General features: G+C 48.5%; 1 protein-coding gene across 2 annotated transcripts; it reads left to right on the top strand.

The window, feature by feature from the left end:
* Positions 1 to 3,471: 3,471 nt before the first annotated feature.
* Positions 3,472 to 17,720, top strand: FCGR2B (Fc fragment of IgG receptor IIb). Of its 2 annotated transcripts, none has more exons than XM_021698438.1 (7): positions 3,472 to 3,654; positions 7,638 to 7,658; positions 8,935 to 9,192; positions 12,067 to 12,321; positions 13,032 to 13,154; positions 17,025 to 17,062; positions 17,142 to 17,720. In XM_021698438.1, the coding sequence occupies exons 1-7, from the start codon at positions 3,543 to 3,545 to the stop codon at positions 17,220 to 17,222; spliced, it is 888 nt and encodes a 295-aa protein (XP_021554113.1). In that variant the 5' UTR covers positions 3,472 to 3,542; the 3' UTR covers positions 17,223 to 17,720. The 2 variants fall into 2 exon arrangements, with proteins under 2 accessions (XP_021554113.1, XP_044772234.1); XM_044916299.1 differs by having other exon boundaries at positions 8,938 to 9,192; positions 17,142 to 17,274.
* The last annotated feature ends 2,821 nt before the right edge of the window (positions 17,721 to 20,541 follow it).

A 20,541-nucleotide genomic window follows, 5' to 3' on the forward strand; every position in this document is an offset into this window, starting at 1 on the left:
CTCAAGTTAAAAAGGATAGAGGGAAATAGTGGGAGTCATGTTGGTCCCAGTCTTTTGTTTTAGGTACCTCTTGTGTCTTTCACTTTTCATTAGCCTTTTGCAGTAAATCTTTCAATGAAGTTATTCCAAGTTTTGGAACCTTGAAGACTTTTGGAAGCTTCTTCATACCAATTAAAATAGGTAGCCCATTATGTTCGTTTGAATTGGAAACCTTACTTTCAAGTGCACTTCTTAAATGAATGATCTTGTCAAACTAGAATGTTTCCCATAATAGCCACTGTAATTCTAGCTTGTCTTAATAAGATTTTGCCATTTTTATAGATGTCTACAGCTTCCAGGACCATGGTTCTTAGACATCAACTAAGCAGGTACGCTGGAAGGTGACATGCTTGATCCTTTGAAAATTGAGGATCCCATTTCTTTAGTTAAGCCTTATGTCTCACAGAGTCAGATTAGTAACTAAGAGAGATGTGCCACAGGGTTGAGGATTGTGCAGTGTTTTACAGTGTACATCACTGCTTGGGAATTTTCTTGGGTTGCCAGGGAACCTAGTGTCAATCTAACCTGTTCCATGACCAACATATCCTAGCATGGGTATCTTAGATTTGGGTGGTAAGTGCTCTAACAGCTTTAAGTCTTTGACCCATTCCTACTAATTTTGTGGTTTTGGCTTCCAAGATTCTCATTAGCAATAGATCTATTATCCCTTTCACAAGAATATACACCTCTCCGCTACAAGAATATTTCTTTATAGTGGCAGACACTCAAAAGGATTTTATTTTTTTTTAAGATTTTATTTTTAGGTAATCTCTACACCCAACATGGGGCTCAAACTTACAACCCCAAGATCAAGGGTTGCATGCTCTACCGACTGAACCAGCCAGGTGCCCCTTGAATGGACTTGAATAGTCTGACTTGTGCCTATTTAGATTTTGATGTGCTGTTAGTCAAAAAAGTCCAAATATCTTGTCTTCATTTATTTCCCCATGTCCTCCAGTTGTTTATGCTGTGGACTTGCCTTGAGGCTTTGTGAGTCCCCTAATGGCTGCCATCATGCTTTCTTTTGGTTGAGGAGGACCCATTATTTTCCCTTGTTGAAATAATCCTCCCTAATTCAACGAGACTTACTGTTTTAGGCTGCCTGAGCACAGTCCCAGAAACCTATCAGTACCTCCAAAAGACACTTACCTTGAAGATGAGGTGGGCTCCAAACCCAAATGTTGTAGCCTACTAGGTCTCACTGTGAAAAATCCAGTCTCTCATGCCCCAGTTTTCCACCTGGAAGGATTAGAACAAACAAACTCAAAGAGCTCAGCATATGATGCAGGCAGAGCTCAATCCAAAAGAAGTTCACCAGAGATCCAGAAAGCAACCAAAGAGGTAGCAAACCAAAATAGCTCTGTGAGGCCCTTCACATGCATCTAGGCACCAACCCCAGAATCTTCAGCAATGGTCTTGGGATCCCATCCTCATTGCCAAATGACAAAACTAAAACAATTTTTTAATAACAAGTTTGATGTCCTTTATTTAAGGGAAAACATTCCATGGATTGGCAGAGCACAGTGCCTCACAAATAGTGGAGAACTCTTCCTGAGGGATTTGATGGAAAAATGAGTTTTATAGAGTAATGGAAGAGGCAACTAGAAAATAGCTTGATTGGCTAGAAGGTTGGGGATTTCCCTATGAGGTCAGCAGGTCCTATTTTTTAGGATAAGGTAAGCTAGCTAAAGCTGAGTTGGAAGATTGTGATGGTGTATGTGAGGTTTCCTTGACAGGTGTTTCCTGTAAGTGCAAGCTGACTTAGGTTTAGATTTTGTGACATGGGCCAGGCCACTGGCAGTGGGGCTTCCACTTGATATACAAGTTAACTTTACCAGTTTCTAATGATATTTTTGAAGTATTGATGTCAGATCATTGGAGTCTTGTCACTGGTCAAGAAGTTCACCTAAAAATCAGATAAGGGCTGGAAGTGGATTGGGGTAGGGGCATTGAATGAGGCCAGTAATAAAAACCTGTGGCTGATGGGCTGAGGATTTCTGAAGATTATGGGTATGAGAAGAGATTTTACAGTGTTATTTCCTTGAGTCTTACAGCTTGTTTCCTGTGAGGGCATTTGGGAAAGAGGCCCCAGGAAGGGGCCCCAAGAAGAGCATTTTATGTTCTGGGGATGTTGAGGGTGAACAAACGGTGATGAGGATGATGACAGAAAGCAGGAAAAGGAAACAAGCCTTCATTGGATACGCATGATGCACCAGGCACTTTGCTAGTACTCGAATTTTCTTTTCTTTTCCAGAAACCTTGAGTGCAGTGATTCTCAACCAGGGGCAATTTTGCCTTTGAGAGAGCATTTGTCGATGTCTAGAAATTTTTATTTTCACAAGTAGGGGTGCCACTGGCATCTAGGGTGGGGCCAGAGATGCTCCTAATCATTCTACAATGTACAGGATAGTTCTTCACAATGAGAACTATTTGGCCCAAAATGTCAAAAATACTGAGGCTGAGAAATCCTGCCTGAAGGGTAGGCATGATTACCTTCATTTTTATAGACAAGCAATCTGAGCTGGTGTTCAAAACTAGACTTATATAGCTCCAAGGCCCAAGCTCCTTCGCCATGGTGATAGGAACAGTGACGGAATTGAAGATGGTAAAGATAAAGAACCAGGGCACAAGTTGGTGTTCTGTTGAAGGAACAAACAAAAGAATGAAGGCCAGGGGTGCCTGGGTGGCTCAGTCAGTTGGGCATCCAACTCTTGATTTTGGCTCAGGTCATGATCTCAGGGTTGTGAGATGAAGTCCCATGTCTGGCTTTGCGTTCGGTGCGGAGTCTTCTTGTATCCCTCTCCTCTGCCTTTCCCCTTCCCCCTGCAAGTGCACATACGTGAGTGTGTGCTCTCTCTCAAATAAATAAATACATAAATCTTAAGAAAAAAAAAAAAGAATGAATGCCAGAGGGGAATAAGAGAATGAGTGTAACCACCTTAGTGCCACCCTGACACACATCCTTGTTCTTGCTCCACAATCTAGGAGTAAGTCAGAGATCATGATAACAAAGAAAATCAAATGATGGTGGGTGGCCTCAAGACCACCATCATCAGTTTCAGGAGCATCTGGGCCTCCAAATGGAGCTAGAAGTCAGAGAAGACTGGCTGTACATTCTGCTCCGTTGCCTTTTCTAAAGAGATAGGAACAGATAGGAGGTTCTGAGCTGGATTGGGGTGACCATTCCCCTCTTACTCCCAGAGGTTGAGCCTAGCTGTGTCCCAAAAGAAGAGGAAGACGTTGTTTCCCAGTTTCTAAAATTTCTGTGAATTTGGAATTGGGCTAAGCCAGACCCATTCTGGGAAGCTCTGAATCTTCTGGGAGGGAACAGTTGAGAGGAAAAAGGGTGAAGGGGAGGAGCCTATGATAAAACAACATTTCTTTTCACTTCCTCTTTTGGACTTCAGAATTGGTCTGTCCTCTCGGGTGGAATCTGTCAAGTCTCAAGAGAAGTCTCTGCCGGCCACACTGGTGCTGCTGGGGCCAACGTGAGCCAGCGAGTGATGCGGATCCCCTCATTCCTCCCCATCCCTGCTGCCGATAGTGACCCGGCTGATTGCGTGCCCTGCCATCCTCTGGGTGACATGCTGCTGTGGACAGCTCTGCTATTCTTGGGTGAGTCGGCGTCCTCATGAAGGACAGAGGCAGGTGCACTTTCCTAACTCAGCTGCTGCTTCCCCGGGTCAGGCTGAGCTTTGGCAAGGATGAGGGGTAGCATGGGAAGCATTCAAGAAAATGAGGAGGGTGAAGCAGGCTGATGAAGATCAGACTCTGACAATCTTACTGGTCTTGGCAAATGATAAAATTGGCAGAGTTCTTGTTTTAATTTTTAGTGTCTTTGCCCAATATCACAGGGCAGCCAGGTCCCTGATGTTCTGCCACCACCTACATCTGAACCTGCTCTAAGGAAAGTCTAGTGACCTAGTGGCCAGGGTGTTTTCCTTCCTTAAAAATTTGTGTTTCACAGGGACCAAATCTTAGGTGGAAGGGCTACTGCTGTCTTAGATTAGGGGTGGGGAAGAAGCAATAAGACACTTGGCGGAGGGGCAGTAGACATTCTCTGTCAGGCAGCAGAAGCTTGTTCTGTTTATGTGTCAGATTTCCCTGGGAAGAAGCAAAGAGGGTCTGGGTTATCCAGGGAACAGGGTTTCAGAGAACACACAACCTGGGCAATTCTGGAATCGCCAATTGTAGGACCGGAGAAATCACCCATGCTTCCTTGTACACACACACATGCGGATAGGTCCTGGTTGTGATCAGGGAGAAAGTCAGGGTCCTAGGCGAAGATGGAGGGGCAGGGACTGATGATGCCAGGTGGGAGGAAGTCTAGGGAGGCCAGCTAGGGGAGCCCTATTGGTAAGATGGTCTCCCCAAGCTCAATTCCTAGAGCTTCCACCCTCAAAAAACCCTTAGGATAGCCCCAGAGGAAGACATGTAGCCACTCTGGAGTTAGGTGTTATGACTGATGATAAAATCTGGTCATCTCTGGGAGTCCTAGGCCCTCAATGTTGAATGATACCGGGATAGGAAGCAGAGGTGAGGAAGAGAGAGTATTCCTTCATGAGCAGGATAAAATGGACTGAAGTAGAATAACATGTGAAAGGAGCATTAGACTATCTCATTTTTCACGTGGGGAAGCTCAGGCCTGGAGAGATGAGATGCTTCTCCATCTCTGCTGTTGGTGCTGCCAATGTACCAGTCACCCGGGCAAGACTTCTGGGCAAGACTTGATCTTTTCTTCCATTTGTCCTTTTGCTAAGTCACCAAGGATTTGCTCCATTTTCCCCATTCTTATTTGGACCACCATATTTAGGTCTTCATCCCTCAATAACCCAGCTTTGACAACAGCCTCTGACCCCATCTCGACTGCTCCTGTCTCCTCTCCTCTGAATCTGTGCTGCACACCGAGGCCATGACATCTTCAAGTGCAGCTGAGTCACTGCACTTCAGAAATGCCTCCAGGACTGCTCCATTACCTACCAACTAAGGCCCCCATTCCACCCTCTTCACCACATTCCCATTGCCCCCAAGTGGATCTTCCTCTACAGCCAGGCAATGTGGACACTGCATTTCCTGCTTTCTACAGATTCCACAAACTGCCTTGTTTAAACATTAAATAAATGCATGAACAGACCCTGTTCTAGGACTTGGAGATTTACCAATGAACAAGACAGACAGCCTTCCTGACCTAAAGCATAAGGTCTTTGTCTCCCTTACAATGACTCTATTGAGTGTGTATTCATGACCATTTGTTGAGCGTGGAATGAATAAATGGCTAATGACTTCTCTCCATTCTTCTCATTTCTTTCTTATTTCTCCTCTTCCCCTCCTCTTAGGTTCTACTTCTTTATTTGCTCCCCTACTGCGCTGTCCCTCTTGCCAATCCAACACTCTGGTTTTTAGCTATCACTTCCATGTCAACAGCTTCCAAACCTGTCTTTCTTGCTTACGTCAGCTACAATTTCGTGTTTCCACCTGCTGGTTGGACACCTCCACATTGATATGCCGGTTCAGAAACAAAACATATTCAAACTCAACTTATCATCTTCCCATTGCAAATGTACTCCTCTTCCTAACATTTATATTTGTGTGAGCACAAGTAACATTTTCCCTAGCCATCCACTTACTTTATTCCCGCTCTCATCAAGTGCCAGCTTCCCCCAGTTTTGCCTCTTAAATTTCTCTCATGTGGGGGCGCCAGGATGGCTCAGTCGGTTAAGCTCAGGTCATGATCCTGGAGTCCTGGGATCAAGTCAGGCTCCCTGCTCAGTGAGGAGTCTGCTTCTCCCTCTCCCTCTGCCCCCCACCCAGCTCGAGTTCTCTCTCTCTCTCACTCTTTCTCTCTCAAACAAATAAATAAAATCTTAAAAAAAATTTCTCTCGTGTGCATATCTTCTTCACTTCCTATTATCAATACAACTGTGGCCCCTCTTATCTCGCACCTAGACTCATTCAATAAGTGATTTCCAGAGCACTGGCAAATAAAATTGTTATGGCTACTGCCCTCTTAGATCTTCTGGGAGATCTAAACAACAAATAAACAGACACACAGGCATAAATACAAATTAGAAAGGGCCATGAAGATATAAACAGGATACTGTGATAAGAATAGCCTTTGTGGGGAAGAAGAGAGAATGATAAACAGGATGATATGGAAAGCGTTTACTGAGGAGGTGACACTTGAGCTGGGACTTTGAGCTCCGCAAGGATCTAGCTGTTTGAAGAGATAAAGGAAACAGGTCTAGAGGAGGGATCCGCATACACAAAATCCCCAAGTGTGAAGAACTTAAAGAGGGCTCATGTTATGGGAGCTCCATGAGTAGGGGAAGATGGGCTTGAGATGAGGCAGGAGAGGTGACCAGGGCCCTTGTCCTGTCCTGTGTGGCCTCGTAAAGGTGTACTTTTATTTCAAGAGCAAAGGAAGGGTGCCTGGGTGGCTCAGTTGGTTAAGCGACTGCCTTCGGCTCAGGTCATGATCCTGGAGTCCTGGGATCGAGTCTCGCATCAGGCTCCCTGTTCAGCAGGGAGTCTGCTTCTCCCTCTGACCCTCCCCCCTCTCATGTGCTCTCTCTCTCTCTCTCATTCTCTCTCTCAAATAAATAAAATTTAAAAAAAAAAAGAGCAAAGGAAGGTCCTTGAAGGCTTCTAAGATGGGGAGTGATATTATTGGACCTGATATTAAAAAAACAAAAACAAAAAACTCTAACTTTTCTGTGGAAAGTGGATGGTGGGGGACAAAGGAATGAGGAGAGGAGTTAGGAGGCGGAGAAAGCTGGTGGTGACTTAAACTAGCATGGCAGCCATGAGCATGAAGCAAAGTGGATGGACTCAAGGCCTGAGTCGGAAGCAGAATCAACAAGATTCACTGAGGTGAAGGGGGACGGGGCTTGGGAGAGAGGGGGATAAAGGTGACTTATAGCTTTCAGGCACGAGTAACTGGGGAGATGGTGAAGATGTGCACTTACCTGGGAAAGAATAAGAGAGGAAAGTTGTAGTGGATTGGTGAAGGCAGAGTCCAAATTGTGGAGAATGAAACAGTGAATGGAAGGAGTAGAAATGAGCATAGCCCATGTAGAAAAAAAATTGAGAAATCTGGTTATTGGGGCCCCTGGGTGGCTCAGTGGTTAAGCATTTGCCCTTGGCTCAGGTCATGATCCCAGGGTCTTGGGATCGAGCCCCGCATCGGGCTCCCTGCTCGGCAGGAAACCTGCTTCTCCCTCTCCCACTCCCCCTGCTGTGTTCCCTCTCTGGCTGTGTCTCTCTGTCAAATAAATAAATAAAATCTTAAAAAAAGAAAGAAATCTGCCTATGAAAGGGAGCAGAGAAATAATTTTGGAATTATATATGGGATCAAGTGAGAAGATTTTTTTTTTTTTTTTGAACGAAAGATCTTGGAATATGCTTCTTTTGATGGGAAAGGTCCAGCTGAGAAGGGGGAATTGGTGATGCATAAGAGGATGGAAATAACAGAGACAGGGAAGGGCAAAGGAGTTAAGGGGATTTGCATGGAAGGGATTTTTTTTTTTTTGGAAGTGATTCTTGTAATGATGAATCGTCAAATCTAAACTCTGGGCTGATCTTTGCTTTCTCTCTTACAGCTCCAGTCGCTGGGACACCTGGTAAGTACCACATCCTCTCCCTCCCCCAGCTACGCTCTTCCTGTGCTCCCAGCACCCTGAGCACCCGGAGGTGCCCTGAATGCACCAGCAACCCAGTACCTAGGTCGGGCCAGGAAGGAGATGCCCCGCCCTCTCTCCCTCTCTCCTTTCTCTTTCCCCTCCTCCCGGGGAAGCCGAGGATAGGCCTCCATGGCGCACAGGTGCTTAACCCTTCTGGTTCTGTTAGGATGAGAAATCACAGATATTGTCACAGAAAATAACTCATCCTCTCTCTCAGTAAAATCAAAAGCCCAGACATTTTTAGTCTCAGCTGCACGCAAAATCCCATCATGTGCTTAGGTTATCTCCCTGTGTTGGTAAATCCCCCACTTTGCATGTATCTGAGGGCTTCAGGGCCTGTTTTCCTGTTCAGAACTAGGAGGAGAGATCACTGACTGCAGCTTTGTCAAGTAAATTCTGCAGGGCACTTCTTTCTCTATACCAATCAGCTCCCCGCCTCCCAGGGCTCCCCCGGGGGGGGGCTCTCCCTGGGGCACTGAAGCCAGGGCTCCCTAGACTGGCCCTCCAGCCTTTCTCTTTCTTTATCCTTCTGAGGCCACAGAGACTCCTCTGTACTTGGCTGTGAGGCTAGGTCTATTCTAAGGGACCAAGATTGACATCAGGTCAGAACAGAAACCTGATGTCTAACTCATGCTGGATACCTCCACCAGATGCCTTCATCCGGCTCTGGAGAGAGTTTATCCATTAGTATCCAAAATGCCTCAGTTTACAGGGGAACAAAATGAATTCTAGAAAGTTATGTATGTGGTGTGTGTGTGTGAGAGAGAGAGAGAGAAAGAAAGAAAGAAAGAAAGAAAGAAAGAAAGAAAGAGGAAGGAAGGAAGGAAGGAAGGAAGCAAAGGAGAGGAAGGAAAGAAAGGAAAGAAAGAAAGGAAGGGAAGGAAGAAAAAAGGAAAGAAAGAACTGTTTCAGATGACCCCTGGTGAGGCATACATATATTTCTAGTGCTTGCTTTGCCCCTTCTCCCTGTCTCTTACCTTGCCATCTCTTCCTGAGGAACCGTCAAGCTCCCTGAGCGGACCTGGCTTCCCGGAGGCCCCTGTGGTAGGACACATGAGTAAGAGGAATTACCTACAGTTACATAAGAGTTCTGGGCCGGGTTCCACTCTTGATGTCCTCAGAAGGACCAGAGGTGCTTTACTATCTGAAATTCGGGGGCCTGCTTAGGCTCTTGGGGTCCCCTTTCCTCCTGCTTCCTCTTCTCTCTGCCCCTCAGCAGGTCTCCCGAAGGCTGTGCTGGACCTCCAGCCCCCGTGGGTCAATGTGCTCCAGGAGGATCCCGTGACCCTGAAGTGCCAGGGGGCCCACACCGCTGTGGCCCATGTCACCCAGTGGTTCCATAATGGGAGCTCCATCCCAACCCTGGTCCGGTCCAGTTACAGTTTTAAGGCCAGACAACAGGACAGCGGGGAGTACAGGTGCCAGACGGACCAGACCAGCCTCAGTGACCCTGTGCATCTGGACGTGACTTCCGGTCAGTGGAGGAAGGGGCTGGGGAGGGTCTGGGAGGACAAGGAAAGATGAAATCTGCTTACATGGCAGAGGTTTTTAGGGAAGGGAGGTAGCCTGTTTCCTGGGAATCAGTGCTGTGAGTTGTTGGAAGCTGTTTTCGTCCACTCGCTTCCCTTTTCACCCGCCCCCTTTGCTTAGTGTGTGTGGTGGTGGTGGACCGTCTTAAGAAATTCCTCAGAATAGGTTGTTTTGCCTCAATCCTGGTGGAGCAAGAAGGTTACAAGGCTACAAACAAGCACGTAGGGTATGAGAGAAGCAGAAAGAAATTCTGACTACATAAAAACCCATTTTTGTAGCCGTCACAAAGCATAGACAGACCACAACTGAGTCTTCGGCCTGGACCCCACTAGCCGTGTGAGCATGGTGATTTGTCTGCGCTTGGATCTGATTCCTTGTCTGCTCGTGGGGGTATTAATGCCTCCCTCCCCAGGTCCTGGTGGGAATCAGCATTTCCCTGCCCCCTTGCTCTCCATGCAACTTGACCTGGAAGTTGTCTTGATCTTTTTTTTTTTTTTTAATTAGAGAGAGAGGGAGGGAGGGGCAGAGGGAGAGAGAGAATCTCAAGCAGGCTCCACACCCAGCACAGAGCCCTACATGGGGCTTGATCTCACAACCCTGAGGTCATGACCTGAGCTGAAACTAAGAGTTGGATGCTTAATGGACTGAGCCACCCAGGCATCCCCTGAAAGTTGTGTTTTAACTATATTTGCATTTCCAGCCCCTGACAAGGGCAGGGCTTAATAAATGTTTGCTAAACAGATGGATGATTTTACAAAGCTTCTGGCAAAAAGTAGCTTCTCCGTAAAGAAGAGCCACCCTGCGACTATGATGAATATTGTCACTGTTACTCTTCATGTAGTCCCTTTCCCTCCCCGGATGCCTAAATTGTCCTCAAAAGCACACAGCGGGCCTGTCGCCCCCACTCTCTTCGCACAACAGGAAGTGACAGGCCGGAGGGAAGCTCCTGAGGCCTGACATCGGTGTCCCTGCCCCTGCAGGAAGGCAAGGAGGGGAGGGCATCCCCCCCACCGAGCCTGAGCGTGTCCCTGTGTCGCCACTGGGGTGTGGAGGAGCTGTGGGTGTTTATTGATTCTCTACAAGGCTTCCAGGAGACTGCAGGGGCATTTCGCTCCCAGATGGATGGGAAGGCCCTTTGATTACTTGAAGAACATCTTATGAGTGCCGCAAACAGGAAGCTGGCCCCTGCTCTCCAGATCTGCACCAAGATAAATGTCCTCAAGGAGAGCTAAGGCGGCCCCCTTGCACAGACCAGCCGAAGGCAGACACTCCTCATTATCCAGGTTATAACCTGGTGCCAGCAGAGACTCTTCAGGGAAGAAAAGCTATTCCAGCCATGTAGGTCTTCTGTGGTGGGGATTACCTCGACAGGGAACAGAAGGGCAGGAATTGGTTGCTGGGGCTACATGGCAATTTGGGCATTTTCTCTGGGTTCTACTTTATTTTTTCAAAGCTTTACAATTCTCAGCATTCCCACCTGCCCTAATCCAATCTCATGAGAGAGGCAGTCTAGGGAACCAGGACGGCTCAGCCTCATCCCGGAGTGCAGTGTCCAGCCAGGGTCTCGGTTCTCCAAGAGGAGGAATATGCAGTACGGTAAGGCAAGGAAATGGGTGGAAGCTAGATGTGCCTCCCCGACAAGAGAGGTGGGGTTTTCTAGCTTGTGGCACCCGAGTAGCAAAACCTGGTGCCACCCTCTGGCCCTGGATTTCCCGCTGTAGCCGTGGCTGAATTTTCTCTGTGTTGTAATTGGTACTGAGCATCTCCTCCTGCATCCGTGGTCACGTCACCAGCCAGTGCAGAGACTTGGTTGGCCTCATCCTGGTTGGCTGCAGGGGGTGCTTGCTGGGAACATGTGTGGCTGATTTATTTCTTTGAGAGAGAGAGAGAGAGCATGAGTCAGGGATGGGGGCAGAGGGAGAGGAAAAGCAGGCCCCCCGCTGAGCAGGGAGCCCCACAGGGTCTCGATCCCAGGACCCCAAGATCATGACCTCAGCCGAAGGCAGACGCTTCACCGACTGTGCCACCCGGGTTCCCCCTTCTAATTCTGCTGTTGTCTTCTACCCTACCTCTCTTTCCAATTCCAGCTCTGCTCCATCCTCCAGCTTTAGGGAAAAGGAGCACGTGGGCTGAGGTCAGGAGTACAAATGTCTACCTTAGGCTTTATTCCCTATACAACAAAAATGCTAAATATTTTTTCTTCCTCAGTAAAAGGATGAACATTGGGAGGGAAAAAGGACACAGCAGGCTAATGACCCACCTTCAGACCAAGGTGACGCTGCTGCTGTCAGACAAAGACCTTGCTGAAGTAAAACTCCACATTTACCAACATACATCAAATAAGCTAATACTTCTTGGACGTCCATGACTTCCTACTCTCCCAAAAGACATATCTCTGCTGTGTCCCCTCACATGTCATCTCCTAGGTCAGACTGGATCTCTCCCCTCCCTCCCCCAAGGAAGGGACGGCACCGTGGGCTCTCTTGTATCCTTTCTGTCCTGTTGGGCAGGACAGAGCTTCAGCTGCCTTCTCCCAGGACAGGAAAGAGAAGACAAGCCTGTCCTGAACACCTACCATGTGCCAGGAACTGCTGTAGATGCCTGGTATTGTTATGTCCATTTCCACAGAGGCGGAATCCAAGGCCCAGAAGAGGCCCAAGACTACAGAGCTCCCAAATGACGGAGCCAGCGTTAGAGACCAGGGCCATTGGATTCCAGGCTTAAGCTCTTCCCTCCACATACCGTGTCCCACCGGAAAGGACGGTCTCAGAGTTGGGTCAAGACCTCCTGGGTCCTAGGGTCCCTTTGTGTCTTTCAGACTGGTTGCTGCTCCAGGCCCCTCGCTGGGTGTTCCAGGTAGGGGAGCCCATCGTGCTGAGGTGCCACAGCTGGAAGAACAGGAATCTGTACAAGATCACATTCTTCCAGGACGGGAAGTCCAAGCAGTTTTCTTCTCTGAATTCCACATTCTTCATCCCAGAAGCAAACCTCAGCCACAGTGGCGACTACCACTGCACGGGAATGATAGGGCAGATGCTGCGCTTCTCACAGCCTGTGGCCATCACTGTCCAAGGTGGGAACTCTGCCAAGATGGAGGGAGGATGATGACCAGGGGATGGGCAATTATGGCTAAGGTCCTACGGGCCTCCTTGGAGCTGAGAAATGCCAGAGGGCAAACCCTTGGGCACTGAGGCGAAGCGGGGAGGAATGGGGGCCGTGAGAAATATTGGCCGTGGGCAGCAGGAGGGGCTAGAGCTTGGGGCCCTCCGCTTCAGGTCACAGGGGAAAGGCTGTGTGCCCTTTGAAATGCAGGCCCCATCAGTCCTAAGGACAGTGATGGAACAGAGCTCCCGCACTGGGGCAGGGGTTCCTTAAGCTCCCGGACGTTCCCAAGAGCTGAGGTTTTCTTATTTCTTCTTAGTTCTCATGTTATGCCCGTTCACTCCCCAAGCAAGGCATGACGGGTCCCCGACAGTTCAAGGCCTTGTGGGATCCAGTCGCGGTGCCTCCAGTTAGGGGAGGCTTCGGGTCCCCTTCCTTCTCTCCCCGAGCTCGGCCCCCACACACTCAATAGTGTGCCTTTATTGGATGAGTGGAGACACCTGTGAGGGGGGAGGCACGAGTCCGGCCGCAGTGCGGTCCACGCAGGTGAGGTTGGGGGAGGACCCAGATAAGGGACAAGGGACAAGGGACCCGGACACAGAGCAGCTCCCGGGGAGCAGCACTGGGGTAGAGCGTGGGAGGTGGGAGGCTACTGCCTGTCCTGAGGTCTGTCTCCCTCAGGGTCCAGCTGGAGCGACTCCTCCGTGGTGATGACAGTTGGGGCTGCGGTTGCCGGAACCGCTGCGGTGGCCATCCTCGCCGCTGCCGTGGCCTGGTTCTGCCTCAGGCAAAAGCAAACTTCAGGTTCGTGGCTTCTCTGGGTTTCTCTTGCTGTCAGTTCCTACTTGGCCAAGGCCCTAACCCCCACCATCGCCAGGACCCTCCTCTTTGGGCCAAGAGAATCCTTATAGTTCAGAGGTAGCCCCATATTTTATTCATTCATTCTTTCATTCATTTTTAAAAGATTTTATTTATTCATGAGAGACAGAGAGAGAGGCAGGCTCCCCGCAGAGCAGGGAGCCCGGGATCACGACCGGAGCCGAAGGCAGACGCTTAACCGACTGAGCCGCCCAGGCACCGCATTCATTCATTTACTCAACAAGGCTTGGAAAATCTTGCTTATGGGTAGAGCCCTGTGCTAGGCACTGTGGATGATGAGGAGTCCAGTCCCTGCTCTCAAGGAGCTCACGGTGCCGTGGGGAAGACAGAAGGACCAGTCAATCATTAGAATTAGGTGGGATGAAAGCCATGGTAGAGTCGCAGGGCTGTGATGGGGGGAGCGGGAGACGCGGGCCCAAGAGACGCAGCGTGGGGTGAGCGGTTAGAGACGCTTTCACAGGAGGCAGTGGTGTATCTAGTGACCAAAACACGCGTGGCGGGCCGGCCGCACGGCTTAACTCTCAGCTCCACAGCGCACCAGCTGTGTGACTTGGGGGAGTTCTTCAGTATCTCTGTGCCTGTATTTCTTCATCTGGGAAATGAGGACACTGATAGAACCTACCTCGCAGGATTGGGTGAGGATGAATGTGGCTGAGCGCTCATCCCAGGGCGGAGTACTTAGCACGTGAGAGAGAGCCGTTCTCATGAGGGGTAGAGGTCAGCCAGGCAGAGGGGGCTGGAAGAGCATTACAGGCGTGGGGGCCAAGGCATGGAAAGGAGGAACACTGTGGCTGGGCTGGGACAGGCGCTGGGGGAGGCGCGAGGAGGGGGCAGTAAAGGGTGCGAAGCGTTGAAACCATAAACTGCAAGGCACAGGGAGGAGGGAGGAGGGATGAGGCGGGACAGACAAATGGGTAAGGGCCGCGTCATGCAGACCACAGAGGCCACATTAGAGAAGGAAACTGTGCTCCGGAGTGGGTGGCCAGACTACGGGAAGGAAGTCACCATAGTGCTCATTCACTGCCCCCCACCTTGCCCCTGCGCCTAGCGCGGTTTGCCAGGCCGGGAGGCGGTGTCCCTAAACGTCTGTTCACAGACGGGCGCCCTGAAGAACTTCGACTCTCGGAAAGCAGCTCCTTCCCCTTAGCACTATCCTGAAGGAGCTGAGAGAGGAGGCGAGGTGCCCTAGAAATCTAATAAGCAAATTGTCACAGTTCGTCGCACTGGAGAGCTAGCTTGCTGGAGAAAAAGTCTAAAGACACCCAGAGAAAGAAGAGGAAAGAAGACTGCCAGCCACTGAGAAGGAGAAGGGACTACTCCTCATACCTCACGAGGCACTTTGGTACACAGCTAGGCCCTCAGTTATTGCCGATAAGTAAATACGGAGATGCACAGATTCTGAGAGGGAGGAAAAGGAGCTTTTTAAAAGGCAGAGCAAGCCTGAGAAAGATGCAGCCGAGTGGCCTTTCTGACAGCCCCAGGGGTTCCCATGGTTAACTCAGTGGCCCTTTTACAGGCTGGGCAGGCCCCGGGCAGGAGAGCCGGGGAATGGGGAGGAGGGGAGGCATCTCTGGGGGGACAGGTCTCTGTTGGTTCTAACCCAATCCCGCCCCTGGTCCTCGCCTGAGGACTCAGGCCCCACCCTATAACCCTACTAACCTCCTCTGTGCCCCCTCATAGCTCCCCTAGGAAACCCCAAGCACAGGGAAATGGGAGAGACCCTCCCTGAGGAACCAGGTGAGTGCAGCTCCCTGTTTTGGGGGCTCAAAGTGGATTGGAGCCCGCAGGAAGTGGCTTGTGTGAGTTCAGCTGGGAGCACAGCAGAGGGCGGGGGGCAGTGGGAGGAGGGCAGGGGCTCAAATCGCTTGGTTGGTTCTGAGACTAACTCCTGGGCCTAAAGAGGACCTCACTGGGGATGAGGGGAAGAGGACCACCTGTTGCAGATAGAGAGGGGAGGGCTGTGTCTGAATTTTGGAGCCAGGAATGCTGGGAGCCTTTGCAGCGCAGGACATCAGAGACATTTGGGTCCTTCTGTGGGGTTTGGCAGAGCTGACACAGGACAGAGGCCAGGAGTGGTTAGACTGAGACACACGGGATTAAGAAAAGAGAGGGAGACCTAGGGAATGATCCCTGGACATGTTGAGGACTCTGTCTCAGGGAGTGATGGGGGAGGGGTGGGGCATTACGAGGACATCTGGGCTGGAGAAGGTTCTAGGGGACTGGGTGCATTCGTGGGCTTCACTGCTGGGCGAAGCTTGGCTCCGATGCCTGCGTGTGTAAGTTTATTAAACACGGGCCTGGCCCCAGCTTTGTCACCAGTACCCAGTGAAACCTTGCACGTTCCCTACCGTGGGGTGCAGTCACCTCCCTGAGGAAATGAGTGGATTGGCCTGATGACCTCAAAGCCCTTCCGGGTCTGACATTCTGGGAGCCAGTGACTGTCCAACCCTTGGCCCAGGTGGGAGCAGGAGTGTCCCAGGCGACCTCCTGACTGTGGCTAAGCCAGAGCATGAGGGAACCTGGAACTTTCTCGAAGGGCTCCTGGACAACAGAATCAGAGGAAAAAGAGGCCCTTGAGGACTCTGCGTCAGGTGGCTGGAGTGTGACTCAGAGCGGAACCAACAGATTCGAGAGCTTGAGCAAAATGGCACTTGTCCCGCTGTGCTTTGAGCAAGGCCCTTGTGTTCTTGGCCACGTCAAGCGGGGATGCGGGCCTGAGCCTGCACCAGGCCAGACCAGATCTAGAAAAAAGCCCAAACACAACTGGAACAGCCCCTTGGAGGTCTGGCTCTGTCTACCCCCTGGCACAAATACATGTCACAATCACTTATGTCACCACTAGGCACAGGGGCTCACGGTTTCCCATCAGCGAGCATTGTTGAGAAATGCATTAGAAGGAGAATTCAGGAGGTGGTTTGTTCTAGAATCTGGAGCATGGCAAACAGAGACTCTCTGTGTGCAGGGGTGAGTGGAGACACTAGATGCATTGTCTCACCCCCCCCACCCCCCCCACCCCCCGCCTGAGGAATGCTGCTTTGCAGTTAGTGAGACTACTTTTCACACTGGCAAAGTGAGTTTATTGGCAAAAAACCTGCGGGAATTTGGTGTGTTTTAGCTATTTACCAGGGAAAGTACTGGCTTGTTGGCTTGCTTCCCTCTTTCCCTCCCTTGCTTTCACTGTTGCTCTTTCTTCCCTTTTAATGTCATGGAGCATTCTTCAAGGTGACCCCGAGGATGTGCTGTATCTGGCCAGTGCTGAAACGGCCCCCAGTCTTCTTCCCCCGAAGACCGTGCTTGGCAAAAATCTGGACTTGACTTCCCTGTGATACTGAACATCCCCACATCTCTTCCCCAGTATCTCCGATCCCTAAAGCTGGCTGGTTGGCTTCTAGAAAAAGTCAGCAATTCTCTGAAAAGCATGCAGCACAGATGAGGGCCTCCCTCTGCCCGTGTGGCCCGGAGGGGAGGCTGGGTTGGGGCGGTGAATGGAGCTCTGGGCCTACAGGGCCTTGTTTCATGTCTGGTTCAGGCCTTCGTTCTGTGGCCTCCGTGGCAGCGTGGTGGACCCTCTTCTACTGCCACGCCCTGGCTGATCTTAAAGTCTTTTAAGATTTTATTTATTTATTTAAGAAAGAGCGAGCATGAGTGGGGGCCGGGGGTGGGGGCAGAGGGAGAAGGAGAAGCAGACTCAGGGCTCGATTCCAGGACCCTGGGATCATGACCTGAGCGGAAGGCAGACGCTTAACTGACTGAGCCACCCTGGGCGCCCCTGATCTCTGTTCTTTCTGCCCACAGCCAATGTCACTGATACTGAAGAGGCTGCCAAAATTGAGGTGAGCCACCCCAGCCATCTCCTCCTTCCCCCTCCTCCTCTGTTGCCTTCATTCATGTGCTCCCTTCTGCATTCTCTAGGCCGAGAATACCATCACCTACTCACTTCTCTTGCATCCGGAGGAAGAGGCAGAGGCCTCCGATTACCAGAACCACCTTTAGTCTCTGTTGTCTTGCCTGTGACCCAGGGAAGAGAATCAGAGAGGCCAGGACGCCTGACCTGAGTTCCCCTTAAGGAGGACAAGAGGATGCCGCAGTTCCAAAGAAGAAGAAGGACGCTTTCAGAGTCATCTGCGTGAATCCTGAACCTCCCTGTCCTAAAAGTCACAGACAATGTGGTCCCAGATGACTGACTGTCCTGGTTCCTTCTGTGTCTCAGCACTTCTCGCCATCAAGACTCTTCTGCATACATCCACATGGCAGATAAAAATTACTTTTATTAAGAGATCGTAGCAACATGGGAAATGCTTATGTTATAGGTTACCTAAGAAAATTATGTAGGTATATATGATTTCAGGAATGTCGAAACAGACTAACATTTGCCAACATATTAAAAGTGATGTTTCAGGGTGATGGGATTATTGGTGATTTTCATCTTCTTTCTTCATTTTCCTACATAGACCATATATTACTTTTATAATAAAATACTAGAAAAAAAAGACTGTATTGGTTGGAGTGTGGACTGACCTGTTTCTTTTCAAGGATAAAAATCTTGGAAAGGTCGTAATGGGTAGGAGGTGGAGGAGAGGGAAGATTTGGCGTGTAGGGTGAGTGTCCTCTTCTTAAAACTGAATACTCTTCTTTAAAAATGGTCTTCTGGTTTCCATGTCTTCTTCCTTTTCCTCCCATGGCAAAGAAAACAATCACTTTGTTTTGCAACACCAGTTCTCAGGAAGCCAAGCTTTGGATGAGTCCTCATGGAGATTGCTGACTCTTCCTGCCCCTGCTATTCTCCTGTATTTACCAGAAGGATGTGGCCTTCTCAGGAAAGCCATCCTGGCATGTTAAAAACATGACTGACAGCTTCTCTGGGGGTTTGGTGGGCGCACCCTTGGAGAGGCTTTGTTTTCCTGGGACTCTCTCACGGCTTCATTGTACAGCATTCTTACATTCAGGATTTAGCCACTTCCTTTCTTGTATAGTTTTCATGGCTTTCTATGATAGTCACATTTTATTTTATTTTATTTTTTTGAGAGAGCAAGAGTGTGTGTGCATGTGAGTCGGGTAGGGGAGGGATGGAGGGAGAGGGAGAGAGAATCTTAGGCAGGCTCCATGCCCAGCGCGGAGCCTGATGCAGGGATTGATCTCAGGACCCTGAGATCATCATCTGAGCCAAAATGGAGTCGGATGCTCAACAGACTGAGTCACCCAGGTGGCTCATCCACCCCTATGATACATTGTATAGTCAGTCCCACAGTTAGATTTCATACTCACCTATTGTTATAATAAGGAAGGTGTAATGTGATTACTAGGTTATTGAGGGCTTACTTTATGCCAAACTATGTGCTTTAGAATTAGAGAGTTTCAGAGCATCAGCCTTTCATATTTCTTCTTTTGTGATTTTCCTATTCACAAATTCTTGCCCATTTTTATAGTAATAATGTATATCTATTTATAAATTACATGGTAGCAACTTATTTCCAAAAGGAAATAAAAATTTCTATGTAAATCATTTTACTACACTAATATTCTTTTTATAAAATTAAAATACAGATAAGCAAAAGAGATAATTAAGATCACCTATAAGCCTATAAACCACAATCGATGTTAACATAAAGGGTGCCGGGTGCCTGGGTGGCTCAGTTGGTTAAGCGACTGCCTTCGGCTCAGGTCATGATCCTGGAGTCCCAGGATCGAGTCCCGCATCGGGCTCCCTGCTCAGCAGGGAGTCTGCTTCTCCCTCTGACCCTCCCCCCTCTCATGCTCTCTCTCTCTATCTCATTCTCTCTCTCAAATAAATAAATAAATAAATAAATAAATAAATAAAAAACATAAAGGGTGCCAGTCCATGTTCCTTTCAGTAGCAATAGGTGCATGTATTTTAAAAACTGGGTCACATCATATTTTTACATGTTCATAAACACACATAGGCGGAAATTCATGCTCACTGTAAGCATGTAGCTCAAACACTACAGAAATACAAAGAAGTAAAAGTGAATGTTCCCTTTCACCGCACCCGGTCTTGTTCCTCTTTCTATGGGTAACTGCTGTTGAACATTTGGTGTGGATTTTGTTCTGGACTTTTTGGTATGCATCTAACACTTATTTATGTTTTTTTAAAGACCATAAGTGGGACTATACTTTACATATGTTTATGCAGTTGTTCTTTTGATTAGCAATATATTATGGAGCTCTTTCTATGGACCTTTTTTTCTTTTTAAGGATTACATAGTATCCCATAGTACAAATACTATACCATATTTTATTTAACCAGCACTTTAAAAGTTACCAATTGGTCAGTGTTGTACACAATGCTGCAATAAATAACTTTTTTGGATGCTATCCTTGACAGCACATGTGACTATTTCTGAAGAATAAATTCCTAAAGCAGAATCATTGGCTTAAAGGATACTCTCATATTGTCTCTAAAAAGCAGCTTACATGTCCTCCCAAAGTATATTAGAGTGCCCATTTCCTGACACCCTTGTCAATGTTGGGCACTTTACATTTTTAATTTTTGCCAATCTGATTAGAATGGACTCTGTTACTGTTCCCTACCCAGCATGAGTTTCCCCTGGTTTTAGTAACAAAGACTGCTTTGCTTTGGCAAAACAGCTTTACTGCCCCTCTCAGTCCATGTGGGTAGGTGGGCAGACTTCAAACCTGATTCCAGAGGACAGCATGCACCCAAGCTGGTCAAGCAGGTGCTGATTCCCTAGAATTTAAGTCTGGAACAGATTAGACCGTGACTGAAGGCGGTGAAGTTCATCCCAAATGACACTGCCTGGATGAGACCAACTTCCTACATCCTTAAATCTGCCCTGTTTCTTATAGTTTCTAATGTCTGTCAGCTTCCTCTTATAGTAGATAATTTAAGTTGATAGATTCCTCCTCTAATATCCTATGGGATTGATATCTTTTTTGGGATAGATCTTTGACAAACTTTTGTGTCCTGTCATTATTGGTCTCATCAGGCTTTTCTATCTCTTTTGGAATCAAGTTTGAAAAATCATCCATTTTACTGGAATGTAGCTGTACACTACATTTTTTCCTATTTTTTGGTAATCATTTATGTGTCTGTACTTACATTCCCCCCTCTCATACCTAGCTTTTGGGCTTTCTTCTATCAGTTAGATTATTTCAGCTGGAAATAACAGGAAAGCATGATTCAAATTGGCTTAAACAATAAGGAAATGTATTATCTCATATAACAAAAAGTCCAGAGACAGGATGTCTCCAGTACATCAAGACTCTGGGTCCAGTTTTCTGCAGCTCTCTGGGCACTGCCCTTGGGCTAGCGGCAAGTTGATTATAGCAGTTC

The sequence above is a fragment of the Neomonachus schauinslandi genome, chromosome 6, assembly GCF_002201575.2.
Source record: "Neomonachus schauinslandi chromosome 6, ASM220157v2, whole genome shotgun sequence".
NCBI classification, from domain to species: Eukaryota; Metazoa; Chordata; class Mammalia; order Carnivora; family Phocidae; genus Neomonachus; species Neomonachus schauinslandi.

Bases quoted from the DNA above. Each gene is read 5' to 3' on its own strand.
- FCGR2B (XM_021698438.1), top strand. From the start codon at position 3,543: ATGCGGATCCCCTCATTCCTCCCCATCCCTGCTGCCGATAGTGACCCG. The intron at 12,322-13,031 runs GTGGGAACTCTG...TGTCTCCCTCAG, and splicing joins TGTGGCCATCACTGTCCAAG to GGTCCAGCTGGAGCGACTCC. The intron at 13,155-17,024 runs GTTCGTGGCTTC...TTCTGCCCACAG, and splicing joins CAGGCAAAAGCAAACTTCAG to CCAATGTCACTGATACTGAA.